The following is a 15,831-nucleotide window of genomic DNA, read 5'->3' on the forward strand; positions in this document are numbered from 1 at the left end:
GCACTTGTAAAATAGAGAATATAAATTGAAACCCGTTTTCTGCCCTTCCTTTTTTAAACAGTAGCAGAAAAATTTGATGTATTGGACAAACATAGATTTTATAATACAGAGGAGGACTTTAAGAGGTCATAATGTCATCGGTTGTTAATAGAATATTGAGACCAGCTTTTATAAAACAGTTCGATTTCCCACGAGAGAATATCAGTGTAGAATCTATCGGTATTTCACACACTGCAATGAGTCACTACCTAGGCCCGCGTATTGAGCCGCCTGCCTGCCTGACTGTGTGTGACGTCATTTTCCATTCATAATTTCCTCATTCCACAGTTTAGTCGCAGATAACGCGATTTATGAATAGAATATCCAGTTTCAGTCTAGCACCGGGGGTCAGGTATTGTAAAAAGCGCAACATCGATGCCGATAGATTTTTTTTCTATCTTTTTTTTAAATTCTGAACTTGCGCAACTCATGCGCAACGATTCAAAAACGTGGCGTTCGTTGAAAGTTCAAGTTCCCACGATATCAGAGCGGTCCGATAATTATTGTGCAAGATTTCATAAAATCAAATTTATTTGCACGCGCTCTCGAGTGACAAAAACTTTCTCACGGAAACTTTCTGATCTGGGTTTTTTCGAATTGCACAATGCAGATTCGAACCCGGGTCCGACGTTGACCAAAGATGTTTGCATTTGTGCGCTATCATTATCACAAACTTGACCTTGACATCAGTTTGAAAAAGTTTATGCAAATTTGCACAACATTTTTAAAAACATGAAATTGATATCTGGAAAGAAGTTTTTCGCCAATGTAGGGGATTCACGCTAGTTGCGTCGCTATGGTTTCGTTATCGATTGTTGAATTTGATCTCCCCCAGATATTTTCAAGAAATATCAAAATCAGTAAAACTTAAATTTTCAAATTTCAATTCTAAAATTTCAAAATGTCAAATCTCTGATATAAATTGGCTACAAATCTAAAAGTTCGATCGATAAGTTTTTTCCAGAAAATTTCTTTTAAAAGTTTAATCAATTCAAAAAAAAGAAATTCAAAAAAGCAAAGCGAAATTTACACACAAAAATACAATTCCTACCGTCATATTTTTTGCCGATAATTAAATTCCTTATTGCAGTAATTGATAAGATAGTTACAGCTCCAGCTTAACTGATACCCACAGCGTGGGAACGCGTGCAGCTCTACTCAACGGTCGTTCTATTGATAGGCTTCGATATATACATGAATGACAGGACCGCGTCAGAATAAAAGTGTGGCTTGACATGAGAGAACAACTATTAAAAACGTCGCCAGAATTGTCAATACCAGTTCAGATATTTCAGTAGTTCTCACGGTACGAAGTAAGACCGAGTCGTCTCATCGTCCCCGGGTTTAACCGCGGTTTACATAATTACCTCGCAATAACTATACATTTTAACCGCTCTTAAATATTTCACAATTTGGTGACGTTTTTTTCTTTAAAAAGTCGCACGAATTCTATACATTTTTCTCGTTTATTCGATAGTGAAAATAACAATCTGTGTGAATGAAAATGACGTCATTCGGAGATATCCCTCTCGAGTTTGTAAACAAAGAAATCACTCGCATTGACACGTTTTCAAACTTTTAGCCTGCTTGGAGGAAATTCGATCAAGAATGTTGAATTAAAAACGTCAACTAATTTTCTAAATCAATTTCCACAGTTCTTGGTAACATTTGACTTCAACTCGCAAAGGCACTTATAACTGTAATACTGAAAAACTGTAGAACTGGGTCTTCAGAATCCAGTCTTGACTTGGTTCACACATCTATAACACCTATAAGTCTGTCTTAAGTTGTTAGATCGGTTATAGAACCAAAATATATAAAACTATAAAACTGGACTCCCGTTTAGAAAGTCAGTTAGACAGCTGCACTGTCGTCTGTCCAGAGGATTGTCAGCTGTTTCAGTCAGCTGCTGCAGCTGGGATACGGAATGGATGGATTCACCGGGTCAGTCAAACCCCACCTGTTCTGTTAAACACTTCCTCTATCGGATTCTCAGTATGTTCTTTGTTTTCAAAAACTCTCGCGAATTATTTCTTGTAGAAGTTATGAATATATTGTGTACGATTTAACATGATTAGATCTTTAAGATATAGAAATGAATATCTATTACAGGTTCAAACTGTCCGTCTGTAAGTAGGAATATAAATCGGTTGTTGAATATTGTAGTATGGATGGCCTTTAGTCTGATGGAAGATGGGTTTTTTATGATGGCGGACTGTCAGTCGAGCGTAATTTCATAAATTATCTAGAAAAGAGTCATGACCTGTATTATCATTACTGTATGATAAATAAACTAATTAATAAAGAGCGCGTGCGCGCATGCGTGAGTGCGATGTATGAGTTGAGGTTGTTCTCACTGTTACAAGACGATGTTACAGTTAATTACCTTCTGTTCTCATCACCTGTCCAGACATATATCTATCTATCCGCGAACTAACTCACAACTTTGTTCTTACAACAAAAATCTCTACATAAGCAGTACCGAATAGAGAGAGAGAGAGGAGAAAGAGGAGAAAGAGGGGAATAGGAGGAGAAATAGAATGGATAGAATAGAAGAGCGGAAAGAGAGAAGCGAGAGAGGGGGAAGAGAGAGGAGAGAGAGAGAGGGGGGAGAGAGAGAGAGAGAGAGAGAGGGGGGAGAGAGAGAGAGAGAGAGAGAGAGAGGGGGGAAGAGAGAGGAGAGAGAGAGGGGGGAGAGAGAGGAGAGGAGAGAGAGAGGAGAAAGAGGAGAAAGAGGGGAATAGGAGGAGAAATAGAATGGATAGAATGGAAGAGCGGAAAGAGAGAAGCGAGAGAGGGGGAAGAGAGGAGAGAGAGAGAGGGGGGGAGAGAGAGAGAGAGAGAGAGGGGGGAGAGAGAGAGAGAGAGAGAGAGAGAGGGGGGGAAGAGAGAGGAGAGAGAGAGGGGGGAGAGAGAGGAGAGGAGAGAGAGAGGAGAAAGAGGAGAAAGAGGGGAATAGGAGGAGAAATAGAATGGATAGAATGGAAGAGCGGAAAGAGAGAAGCGAGAGAGGGGGAAGAGAGAGGAGAGAGAGAGAGGGGGAGAGAGAGAGAGAGAGAGAGAGAGAGAGAGAGAGAGAGAGAGAGAGAGAGAGAGAGAGAGAGAGAGAGAGAGAGAGAGAGAGAGAGAGAGAGAGAGAGAGAGAGAGAGAGAGAGAGAGAGAGAAGAGAGAGAGGGGGAAGAGAGAGGAGAGAGAGGGAGGAGAGAGAGGGAGGAGAGAGCGGAGAGAGAGAGAGGAGAGAGAGAGGGAGAGAGGGAGGAGAGGGCGGAGAGAGAGAAGAGAGGGGGAAGAGAGAGAAGAGAGAGGGGAAGAGAGAGAAGAGAGAGGGGGAAGAGAGAGAAGAGAGAGAGGGGAAGAGAGAGGAGAGAGAGGGGGGAAGAGAGAGGAGGGAGAGGGAGGAGAGAGAGAAGAGAGAGAGGGGGAAGAGAGAGAGGATAGAGGGAGGAGAGAGCGGAGATCTTTAGGGTATGATCTGTGGAACTGGATCTGATGTTCAGCGGGAATCGAGTCCTATATTCTACAGCTATCTAAACTTTAGGACTTCAGATTAATAACTAGATCTACAGCACCAGCCGCATCGGAATAAAATGTTACAATTTTGATGTCCTGTTTAGTGTTAAGTAATGGTTGAAATGCGTGTAGACTTGTGGGCGACGCGATCTGAAGAAAATGTATCCAAATTTTCCAAAGCTTTGGCTATGTTTAATATTCAGTGTTTAAAACATTGTCATTCAGTTACAATGGATATCAGCTTACACGCGTAGAAACACATAACACCAACACGCGGTCTTATCAACTTCTTTAACCCTTAATCTACCGGTGTTATTCAAACTCAAACAGATTTTCTATCACGTTTGTTTTTAATATAAATATGTGATGAATCTTTGCCGACGCATACCAGACCCGTAGATAAAATACATATATCAGTTCTCACAAATCTGATCTTCTCAGTTTTCCTTATTTATTCCAAGTTTTCTCTCTCTGTTTCTCTCCTCCTCAGGTATAATTCATAATTTCCTGGACTAGAAACATTTCCACGAAATGTATTTATATACTAGACGTGAGAATACCTGTTAGCATTACGTGTGTATATAAACTTCAACTTCACTAAAAAAAAGTACCTCCAGAAAAGTAAACACTCGCGGAACTCGTGAAGAGTAATCATCGCCCTTATTAACAGCTTTATATTCTAAAACGTACTAAAAGTTACATCTTTATTTCATCGTGGCATAAAAAAAAGGTTAAAAAGTTTAGAGGAATGTTTTTAAGAGGCCTGAACCCTGCGAACAACCCCAGGATTAGTGTCACATACTGCGAGTCATTGACTGACGACCAATGTGACCATGTCGTCAGGTGTCAACTGTCTCTGTGGCGCAATCGGTCAGCGCGTTCGGCTGTTAACCGAAAGGTTGGTGGTTCAAGCCCACCCAGGGACGTTCAGTGACATTTTTTTCCAACTTCGATTGTGTTTCCTGATGAAGCTACAACTCAATTTCAATTGAAATCAGTTATAAACCTTCAAACTGTTACTATCAGCGTGAATCATTTGAATCTTTTTATTTCCTTTAAGGTTTTTTCTATCTGTTTTTCATCTGTTTCCAAATGGGGCCCAATCAATATTGCATAGTTTACATAATGCATATGCAACAATAAGACGAACGATAATGCCTGTGAAATTGAGGAAAATCTACTGAAGTTTTCTGTGCCTGGATTTAGATATTTTTAATGTTAAGAAATGTAAGTATGAGTCATCATAGAACCTCGAAGATTCCCAACACTCCGACTCTTCATCTCTTCATCTCTCCTCTCTCCCTCTCCTCCCTCCTTCCTCCTCTCTCTCTCCTCCCTCCCTCCTCCCTCCTCCCCCCTCCCTCCCCTTCCTCAAGCTCATTCCGTTGCAAATAAATTTTGGGTGTTCGCTTTGTCTGCAGACTTTCCCGACCAAATTATTCCGGCAAAACATTATTGTGGGCAGCGACCGTGCTGGGGTGAGGGTTAAATAGTCTGCGAGTTTTTATTTTTGTCTAAGTGTTATATATAAACACCAGGCTCTACGGATACAAATTATGAATGCACTTTTACTATCGCTTCATGATGCATTATTTTCCATGAAAACTTATGCGTGGAAACTCACTGTTCCTGTCTTATATCCCCAGCCTCTCTCTCTCCCTCTCTCTCTCCCTCTCTTCCCTCGCTCTCTCACTCTCTTCCCTCGCTCTCTCACTCTCTCTCTCTCCCTCTCCCTCTCTTCCCTCGCTCTCTCACTCTCTTCCCTCGCTCTCTCGCTCATCTTTCAAAGCTACTATTTCAATTCCCGTACGTTCGAATAGTTCAAAAAAACAAGGTTTAGTTTCAAACACTAAAATAGATGAAAATCTATTCGCGCAAAAGCGAAAATGTTTGAAGTAAGATAGAACAAATTGTTTACTGTTCAAAATATTAAATCATTATCTCAAAACAGAGAGAAAAAATCTACCTTAATTTCACGATAGAGAAACTCTTTTCAGTTTAGTTTCAAGGGGGAGACGGGTTTTAATAGTTTAAGGGGAATTTGTTTGAGCTGAATTAAATTTGAATAATTCGAGATAGAAGAAGATGGATTTCATATAAATTGAGTTGTTGAATATCGCGCCGTCAGTCGCTGGTGAAGAGTTCGATAGAATAAAACACTTCAAAATAAATTAAATATTCCAAAAAGATGAGTTGAATATTATTTCTTTATCAATACATGATTCAAATATTGGAAGCTATTTTTCTTTACTTACATTCAAATATAAATCCAAAGGCGAATTTTTATAAAATCCATGACTTCCTTGTTGTCGAATATTGTCCACGAAATAAAAGAGCAAAGAAATGCCATGACTGCCGCAGTGAGAGACGTGTTATCAGCAACAGAGTTTATCGCTGATCAGAGCACAGATGCGGAAAACCGGCTTTCACTAAAACTATTATAGTCTGTTCTGCAGTTTACTGAAAGTAAGCGTCATCATTACATAGCGCGAAATCACTCAGCGTACCAATAAACCCCCCTCGAAGAGAATTCATCTGAACCAATAACCCTTACTTTTAACAGCCAGGGGTCTCGTTATAATACAATATCGTGATTAAAATCTATAGTTGTTAATTTGTGCATTTCTTCACGAATAGAACAACCCGAACACAACCTCAGTTTGAATCCACTTTCCGCGTGGTTTCATGATTTTGCGTTAGGCATTTCACACATTACACAAACTCATGATCTATTAAAGCATTATAATGTACGGCGCACTAGTTTAGATGTTGTCAACCATCAGGAATTTGTAGAATCATAGAATTATACATTTTACAACACTAAAGTATATAAGAGTTAATTCCTGTGAGAAAAGATTTGCATCTTGTCAAATCAAAAAATGATCATTTAAAGGGAATCTGACAATTATAACGAAAGATAATCCGAAAATGTTTCCCTGAGCTACCGTAGTTTATTCAACGATTCGACTATGTTCTAATTAAGCAGCGGAGCAAACTAATGTTTAAAATTATTGCATTTGCAGTGAGTCAAATTCCAACTCACAACTGTGGAACTGGAACTGACGGGTTCTGCTGACTTATTTTTCTGAATGTATTTTTTTATTTCTGACATCAGAAGCAGCACACATTGTATCCGTATCTTATAGACTGTTATTGTTATGATTTGACATTGTATGAATATCTACAGAATGATGTGACTGAGAGGAATCCGAGATAACGAAGTCTCCTCGGCACCTGAGCTGATTACCTATTAATAAACTAACACATGATAAATATATATTTTCTTTTCTAAACATTTTCTTTGTCTTGTACAGCGGAGGAATGTCTGGATCAGTCGTAGATCGTAAAGTTGCATCTATTTGAAGCTAATATTCATCACTGTATGAGTAATCATAGTTATTCACTAATGATTGTTTCTATCTATGACATGTGACTTCGCTCTATTCTAAGCTGATTTTTGTCTATTTAATCTTCTGCTAAAAATGAAAGAGTAACAAAAAGGAATTGATATAAATACGATGCTCCTTTTCGATATTGTAGAAATGTCTTCTAGTCATTTTAACTGCATGTGACAATTTTGTTGTTAGATCAGGGAGTTGGAGAAAGTACTGTTGCAATCTATAAAGTTACAATAGGTCAAAAAACCTCGGAAAAGATGAAAAATTAGAAAAAATTAATCGTCCCTGGGTGGGCTTGAACCACCAACCTTTCGGTTAACAGCCGAACGCGCTGACCGATTGCGCCACAGAGACAGTTGACAACATGCGACCTTGTCACATTACTTGTCTCGTCAGTCATAGAACGCGACATTGAGCGCGACAGTCAAATGAGTCGTGGTGTGATCACACACACAATGGTAGAGATAATGCGCGGCCTTCGCATCTAGTATTCACATGCTTAGGTGTCACGTTGGCCGTCAAGCGGCCGTCAACTGTTGGTTCAGCAAGAAGCATGCACTTGGTGGCCAATATGACGCGGAATTGGCATTATAAAGGTCATACCGACTGTAAAATCGAGCTGAGAAACGGCTACGTCATCTCACCATTTCATGAATGCATTCAAATAAATCATTTGTGATTAAACAAATTTAATGGATTAGTTTAGAAATTTAAAGATTCTTGAATGTTATTGCATCATGTAGTTTTATCCATTTGATTTACTTGTATTTGATCTGGTGAGGGGGACCCGTAACTCACCTGATGAGGGGGACCCGATCAACTCACCTGATGAGGGGGACCCGTAACTCACCTGATGAGGGGGACCCGATCAACTCACCTGATGAGGGGGACCCGTATTAACTCACCTGATGAGGGGACCCGCATCAACTCACCTGATGAGGGGGACCCGACCAACTCACCTGATGAGGGGGATCCGTATAAACTGACCCGATGAGGGGGATCCGTATTAACTGACCTGATGAGGGGACCCGCATCAACTCACCTGATGAGGGGGACCCAACTCACCTGATGAGGGGGTATATTACAACTCACCTGATGAGGGGGTATATTAACTCACCTGATGAGGGGGGACCCCGTATTAACTCACCTGATGAGGGGGTATATTAACTCACCTGATGAGGGGGGACCCCGTATTAACTCACCTGATGAGGGGGACCCGTATTAACTCACCTGATGAGGGGGGACCCCGTATTAACTCACCTGATGAGGGGGACCCAACTCACCTGATGAGGAGAGCTCGAAAGTCACAAAACTGTTCATTCTGAAATAAGAAAATGAGGTTTTGTTCATCGCGCTAAATGGATTTTCAGTCGAACTGTCTCATATTCCGCAGTTTGAATCGTGTTTACTACGAGTTGTAGGTTTAGAATCTCTAACTGTAGAAACTAAAGTGGTTTTCAATCTGCGATTAGTAGATTGTAAAGTCGAGTGTTTTTACTATTGAATATCACGTTTAATCTATGATTATTCGATCCTCCGTAGCAGCAGATGAGATTTTAACGGATAGATTACGGCAGAGCAGTACTGCTAACGGCTGCAGATATCGCCTGATCTTACCTTCAAATTCAGTTTCACAGTAAAGTCGAGTAAAAGTTTTTATCAATTGAAAATGAACAGTTGGCATAAGTTGAACATACGTTTTACGTTTAGGCCATTTATCAATCATAGAATGGTATTTCAGCTTGAAGTCAATTCCGTAGCTTTACTCTCAGACTCTTACCTTGTGTTACTGATCCGTGCTAGCACTGAGCACTGGGGAATATATAGTTTATGAGAGTAAAACCTAATAAACAAACCGATTTACAAAACAAGTCGTAAATTTATCAAACCACATAGATTCCTGATAGTTGGGTGTATATCGCATAGACCTGGGCCAAGTGGCGACGTTCAGGGGCCGGTTCCATAGTCATGGCTTAGACTTAAGACCAGTTTAAGACCATCTCAGTTCTATAACCAATCTAACAACTTAGTCTTAGAATTTAAGACCATTTCTCAACTGAGGAACCGGTGGGACCCAGTTCCACAGTTGTGAGTTAAGGTTTAACTAATTGAAAATGAACTAACTTTAACTCAGAGTTAACTCTAACTCACAACTGTGGAACTGGGTCCAGGGGTCTGACCTTAGTTAAGACCGATCTTAAATCTAAGCCAGACTGTGTTCAACTATAGCCTCGGGTGCATTGTACTCCTTTTTGTCCTGGAATTGACGTTCAACCTCTAGACATAAAAGCTAAGTCGAACAAATTATTCTATAGAATTCAAAACTGGTGAAAAATCGTTGCAACCTCGTGAATTGACAGAGAGTGATGATGTGACATATTGTCGCGAAGTGTCACGTGTCTCTGTCTACCGGGATCAATGACTTAGTATCGAGAACTCATCACCTGATTAATGCACAATCACGTCCATTTCAATTGCCAATTGTCAATTGTGAATTATCGATCGATGTGACAATGTCAACTGTCTCTGTGGCGCAATCGGTCAGCGCGTTCGGCTGTTAACCGAAAGGTTGGTGGTTCAAGCCCACCCAGGGACGATTTATTTTCTTTTTTACTTTCAATAGTTTAACCATAAAGTCAGCTTTGAACTGGAACTGAAGGAATTTAGTCCCGGGGGGTGAAGTAAGGTTAGGTGATCGGTTGTTTTGGCTTTGAACTTATTTGAAATCCATTTATTTATCTTGAACGTAAAATAAAACCATGGATGATGATCTAAGGTGGTCTGCAGGCTCTTTTACGCAATCTCTCAAGTGGAATTATCATGAAATGTTCGACCCATAGCTCAGAGTAGAGTGAGTTCTACCGGTGCAGTTACGCGCAAACAAAACAACTCAACTTAAACATAAACAATAATTCCCAGGGTCCAATAACGGCATAATATATCCTGTGGATTCCTCGATAAATAATCGATGGTAAGGCCCCCTGGTGGAGCGATGGTAAGGCCCCCTGGTGACGTTGCTTTCTCAGATGGGGTCTAGTTATCTATAACAGTAGGTTACGAGTGATTAGTATATCTCTCTCTCACCCTGGGGTAGGCCTACAGAGCATAGTTCTCCGACCCTCGCGTTTCAGTATCATCAGCTATAGTTTAGAAAGGTCATGATATGAAAATCGTTTAAGAATATGTGAATTACTGAATGAAATGTTTCGAGAGCGGTATCAAACGGGGTCGAAATAGAAAAAAATGTTGCGTTATAACATTGGAAATAAACTGATTCTATCTAATCAAACTTAACCACGAGCTATGACAAACTCCTGGACTCAGTTCCACAGTTCTATCGGTTAGAATTTTTGAGTTTAAAAAATTTGTAATGAACTGATGTAATGAACTGATTTAATTGTCTATAGTCAAACCTAATCAAGGATTGAGGATCTATGATGTGGTTGCAGTTCGGCACAGTATGGTCGTCTTATCTCGGTCGAGCTCTGTCAAAAACAGATTCCCAAAATCGAGTTCTCTGGAATCTACGTATCTGTTTTCTTTGAGCGGCTTTTTTATACCGATTACATCAGAAACCGGGCATAGTTTGGATCAAAACGTCAAACACTAGATAATCCAGATCGGAAGTTAAGTGCCGCCATTTTGGGGACAAACAAAGTTCCGTGTCTGATATTGAAGTAGTTGGTAATCAAGAGTAATCGGTTCCCGGCGTCTTGATCTACTAGAGTATCGGTTCTCGGCGTCCCCGGGTGAGAACCAACAACAGCAAATATCTGTGTAAAACAACCTCCTAAAAATCAATTTAGCGCCGGGAGAGAATTGTGAGAGGATTCTGTGAATGACAGCTGCTGCAGCAAGAACTAAAACCAATCTCAACTAAATCCTTCCGTTGCAGTTTCTTGGAAGAGAACTTTATTCCGATGGTATTTTTTCCTGATGAGGAGACAACAACAGTCCGTTATAGGGTGAGGGTTCATCCGTACTGTACTCGATGAACTCGTTTTTTAAATTAACAAGAAAATACTTCGATATCAATATTCCTTTCAGAATTACATTAAATCGCATGAAATAGATTTTCAAAATTTTTGGTGCACATATAACTAGCCAGATTAAGGTTAATATTGTGACCAACACGGAACAATTGAAATTGTTGAATATATCAAAATTGAAATCAAATTTGGGGGCTCTTACCCGATGATGGGAAATTAATACTTGTTACCTATTCCAGTTGATCTGTAAGTTCCTGTAGCGCGTGCCTCATTTCAATGTGTTTCACTCACCTAACTCTTCACTCGCGGCACTGGACGAAAGTTCCTTAGTTGATGTGGCTTGAATCTTTTTTACCATGGCGAAACCTGATTAGCGACATGATGCTAACGCGCTGTTAACTTGACTTGTAATGCATGATGCTCATTCTGATTTCTGGCCATCGGTCGACTGAGCGAATTCCTTTTATGTAACATTATGTAAGTACAATTGTCTGTCCGTCTCGACTTCACGAGTTGCCAAGTCGGCGACTCTCCTTTCAAGTATAGCTGCTCATATTTACTTAGTTTGATTTCAATCTCTCAATTGCGAGGAATTCTGTAAATGATTACATAATAAATTTGACCAGGACTGCATCGCGATAACAACAGGACAATACGATACCGGGAAGTTCAGCACATGGCCTCGTGGAACTGCCGCATGGAAACGCCGCAGTCACTGGCGACATGGCACTGATTGATTCATCTCTGATTCGACCATATCTGGACGATAAATATATAACCACCTTAAAAAACCGATGGTCAGCAAAATATACCCGATTGCACCCAGTCCGTCAGCCTATACCCGATCGCACCCAGTCCGTCAGCCTCGTGTGCAGCCATCCAGTGCTGTCTGAAATTACAGACTTCTCCATCTGCTTAACAGAGCGCTGAAAAACGGTGTTTATAGTTTCAGTTACCAAACCTTCAAAGACTCACATCCTTATAGAATAGTTACAAATCTGGCTTACTAGAATAATTCGGCCACAGGCGGCAAACAGAAAGAAATTGATTAATAAATCCAAGTGACCAGAATTCAGTAGACCAGCTGCACGTGTAAGACGGGAGGGAGGGCTGCAGGGATGTTCGCCAGCTTTTTAGTTTATTAATGAATGTTGTTTTGTGATAAGTAGCAAAACAATGAAAAATCAGGCGTTCGTTTGCAAGAGTTCAATGAGTACATTCTCAACACATGAATTACACCTCAAACCAACTGCGCGGACCACATCCAACTGACGCGCATCCAGCCTACCACTGCCGCTCGAGGGCTGGGAGAGATTTTACTTAACCGTGCCCTTTGGAAAGGTAGAAGAAAATAGCTCAATTGCAGGCCTCGAAAAATTGAATCAATACAACGACCAGTGGCAATTGGGCAGGGATATATTGTCCTGTTGCGCGAGTGTCCCGTGGTCGTGGATGATTTCGGGTAGGTCTGCATTAATAGAATTTGCAGATGATTCGACTGCATATTGTTATATTAGTGGATTATTCATTATTTTTCCTGACAGAAGCGGATCCAAAACTCACAGGAAAATTCACATCCCAATTTAAGTTTTCCCGCCCGATCAGTGCCTGACCACGAGAAGCGGCGTCTGAGTTGATGGAGTCTCGTTTCCATTCCTTCATTTTTTGAGTATGTCAAACCAATAATATTCCTCTCCACGGGCCATTGGGTTAATGAGGATGCTAACACTAAGGCTTCGGCTAAGTATTATGATTTGAAAGGACGCCGGAGTGATGAGTGATGACTCGACTCTCACAAATTCTACACCGTCTACAGTCGCCATCTACATTTAAAATGTCTGACGTTTGGTGTTTTGTGTTTTGTCTCTTAGATGACGGTTTCCTTTTGTTTCTAGCCGTCTTTTATGTATCCTTTTATTCTGAAGCGTTTAACGAACATTTAAATACATATGAATCAATGGACTTGATGTGTAACACTAGAAACGTCTTATCTGGTTATAATGAGTTGTGCTTAGATTATTTATAGTTCGATAGAATTCCGAATGGTGGCAGCATCGGCCGGTGAATAGTCATTTGACAAATTAGTTAAAATCCTTAATTATTTTGTTCAGGTAATAACGTTATCAGATTTAGAATGTGATTATATGAATGCAAGGGAATGCTGTGGTCGTTTAAACAAGGTGAATTTCCTAACGAATTCTTACTCTTGAATGAGATTCTGGATAATTGAAATTCTATTCACAATCAAAAGTTTTGTTTTGTTTCTGTTTTTCAGTGGGTTGTTCCTCAAATGATTGGTTTGTGTTTGATCACGATGTTTCTGCTGTTAACTTGGCATTGGATTCTATTTTTGATACATTTACCGTTGACTGTTTGGCAAATCAAAAAGTAAGTAATTGAAAACCAGGATCCAGTTCCACAGTTGTGAGTTAGAGTTAACTCTTGAGTTAAAGTCAGTTCATTTTCAATGTTTTAACCCAGGGTCAAATCTTAACTCAGAACTGTGGAACTGAACCCTGGTCTGGTTCCGCAACCGATCTGAACTAACTCAACCCAACCCAGGCAGTGGTGTTGGCAATAATTTACTGATTGACATTTTTGTTTTTGAATATCATGTTTTTGATGAAATTGAAGTAAATTCACCGTGACAACATATCAGATAAACCTGTCAAAATTGCAATTGCTCCCAAAGCGCCTGCAGGGAAGTGTTCACTCCCACCTCCTTGACTTAACAAACTATTGTAGAACTTGTACTAATTAGGAGCTGTTTCTATTGTTCTTGGCCAAGTTTGAGGCTCACAGGACGTTAAAACATAGAAAATAAACTTATTTTAACTCTAGATTCAAACTTAAGCAACAATATCCGTATAAATGTGATCTATATTATAAAACCTAACTAGATGAATGGCATGTTTTGTATTTTAAGGTGGTATCAGAAACCACAAGGGTTTATCGGTATTTACGACCCAACTGAAATTCATAATCGTTCGTTATTGAAAGGTTACATGCGAGAATCAATGGTTAAATTAGGATTTCATATCGTTTTCTTCTTCGTCTTTCTCTACAAGTAAGTAATGATCTAGTTTATTAATCATTAATTGAAATTATTTTTGATTATATTTTTGTTAAATTCCCATCTAATAAAAGCAGAATGGGATCATTCATTTATTACGTACGCATTAGGGGAGGGGGAGGGGGCAGTGCAATTGCGTACTGTTATGCTTAATGTATATGAAAAAATGGCCGATTTGGGTGAAAAAGTCAAATTTTATGTGTACGTAATAAATGAATGATCCCAATGTGCATAGAACAGTAGACTTTGCTCAGGTCGGACCTTTTGGGACCATAAAAATGACTTAAGAGTATCTGAGTTGGATGGAAATAGTGTCACAAACATGCAAGTTGAAATCATCCCACTCCGGCAGAGTCTACAGTGTTTCAACTAAGTATTTACAAAATAATGTCGATATTTATTGTTTGATGTATAATTTCAGTATGATATCCTCATTGGTATCACCGATGGATCTATCTGATTATCACGACCCAATGATGTTTCCTGGTTAACAACATTCTATTTCTCTCATCAAGTCGTCGCTTTTACAAGTATTTTCTTTCTTTTATTTGCACCGAACATTTTTCGATGGTTTCTTATAAATTAACGCATTCTACACCTGAGCGATATATGAGTTCACGAGGGAGTTCCGTTCCAGAGTTCTCGGGTCACAATTTGACTCATGTTTTAACTCATGTTTAACCGTGAACTGTGGAACTCGATTCGAGGTTATCTTCACACATATCAAGTAAAATAAGTTATAAAATGTAATCAATCATTTATTTAACCCTTTCAGTGCGTCTACACCGCAGTGCGGTGTATAAATCAGTGATGGATTTTGCTAGTACCCCGCACTACGGTGTATTGATGTAATTAGTAATTAGTAATTATCTCTATTGAAAAATGGCAGCAAGTGTCAAACATAGTGAAATACTAGTAACTAACGATACACCGCACTGCGGTGTAGACGCACTATAGTGGTATTCCCATTGTTCAACACACTAGGGTGGAATTTTTTAGAATTTTCAAATTTTCTCTAGCACTATAGGGTATTAATTAGTCAGCACTGAAAGGGTTAAACTATGATGATTTTAGCATATTAGATTGGTCAATGTAGAAAATTTGTGAATAGGTGATCCATGTATAAGTGATAGTTTGACCCCACCGCGCCCTGAAATAAATGGCTCCCTGATTTACTTTCTAAATGAACCCAAAATTTAGAAAATGATGTGATCAGTATTATAGAACTGAAAATGAATCCGATATTTCAGATTATAAAATGACACGCCTTTCACTGCTTTCACAGTTAATTCATATTCTCTTTATGTGTTCACTGGAGTTTAAACAAAATTGAATTCTAACAGAAGTAACTATTGATGTAAACAAAAAGATCCTCTTTATGTATTTTAGATGTAGATACTCGTCACTAAACCGGTTTAATGTGAAACTGGTAGTAAATATGAATTATGAATTTTAAATGCATTTATAAATGTCGATGGTTTTGTCTTCACTGAATTGTATCGAACAAATATAACGTGCTTTATATTTATAAATGGTTTTAATATTGATCAACAATAAATGGATATCGTTTTTATTGTGAATTTTCTCAGTCTTTTTATGACGAGGTTTGTAGCAAGTCTAGGTGCTTATTGGAAAGGCCCTGATCTGTGGTTACTTTTCATTAAAATGTCAAAAAGGACAGCGCTGAAAAGTTCAACTATTTGACTTACAAATCCAAAAATCTGTCAAAGCATTCGTAATTGAGGATAGTCGGTGTAATAACATTTTATGGCGATAAATATGCGCTATTACTTTAGTTCACAGAAATTCCGCTATCGTTAT

General features: G+C 39.3%; 1 protein-coding gene and 3 non-coding genes across 4 annotated transcripts; 3 read left to right on the forward strand and 1 right to left on the reverse strand.

The window, feature by feature from the left end:
* The first annotated feature begins 4,402 nt into the window (after positions 1-4,402).
* Positions 4,403-4,476, forward strand: Trnan-guu (transfer RNA asparagine (anticodon GUU)). The gene has a single exon. It is a non-coding gene; the product is annotated as a tRNA-Asn (tRNA).
* Positions 4,477-7,228: 2,752 nt separating this feature from the next.
* On the reverse strand, positions 7,229-7,302 carry Trnan-guu (transfer RNA asparagine (anticodon GUU)). Its single transcript has one exon. It is a non-coding gene; the product is annotated as a tRNA-Asn (tRNA).
* Positions 7,303-9,470: 2,168 nt separating this feature from the next.
* On the forward strand, positions 9,471-9,544 carry Trnan-guu (transfer RNA asparagine (anticodon GUU)). Its single transcript has one exon. It is a non-coding gene; the product is annotated as a tRNA-Asn (tRNA).
* A 3,221-nt stretch (positions 9,545-12,765) lies between these two features.
* Positions 12,766-15,048, forward strand: LOC141909653 (protein cornichon homolog 4-like). The gene is made up of 5 exons (XM_074800205.1): positions 12,766-12,843; positions 13,049-13,117; positions 13,213-13,325; positions 13,864-14,004; positions 14,432-15,048. Exons 1-5 carry the CDS (start codon positions 12,772-12,774, stop codon positions 14,499-14,501), a joined length of 465 nt encoding a protein of 154 aa, XP_074656306.1. The 5' UTR covers positions 12,766-12,771; the 3' UTR covers positions 14,502-15,048.
* Positions 15,049-15,831: the final 783 nt, after the last annotated feature.

Source organism: Tubulanus polymorphus, chromosome 1 (genome assembly GCF_964204645.1).
Source record: "Tubulanus polymorphus chromosome 1, tnTubPoly1.2, whole genome shotgun sequence".
In the NCBI taxonomy this organism is placed as follows: domain Eukaryota; kingdom Metazoa; phylum Nemertea; class Palaeonemertea; order Tubulaniformes; family Tubulanidae; genus Tubulanus; species Tubulanus polymorphus.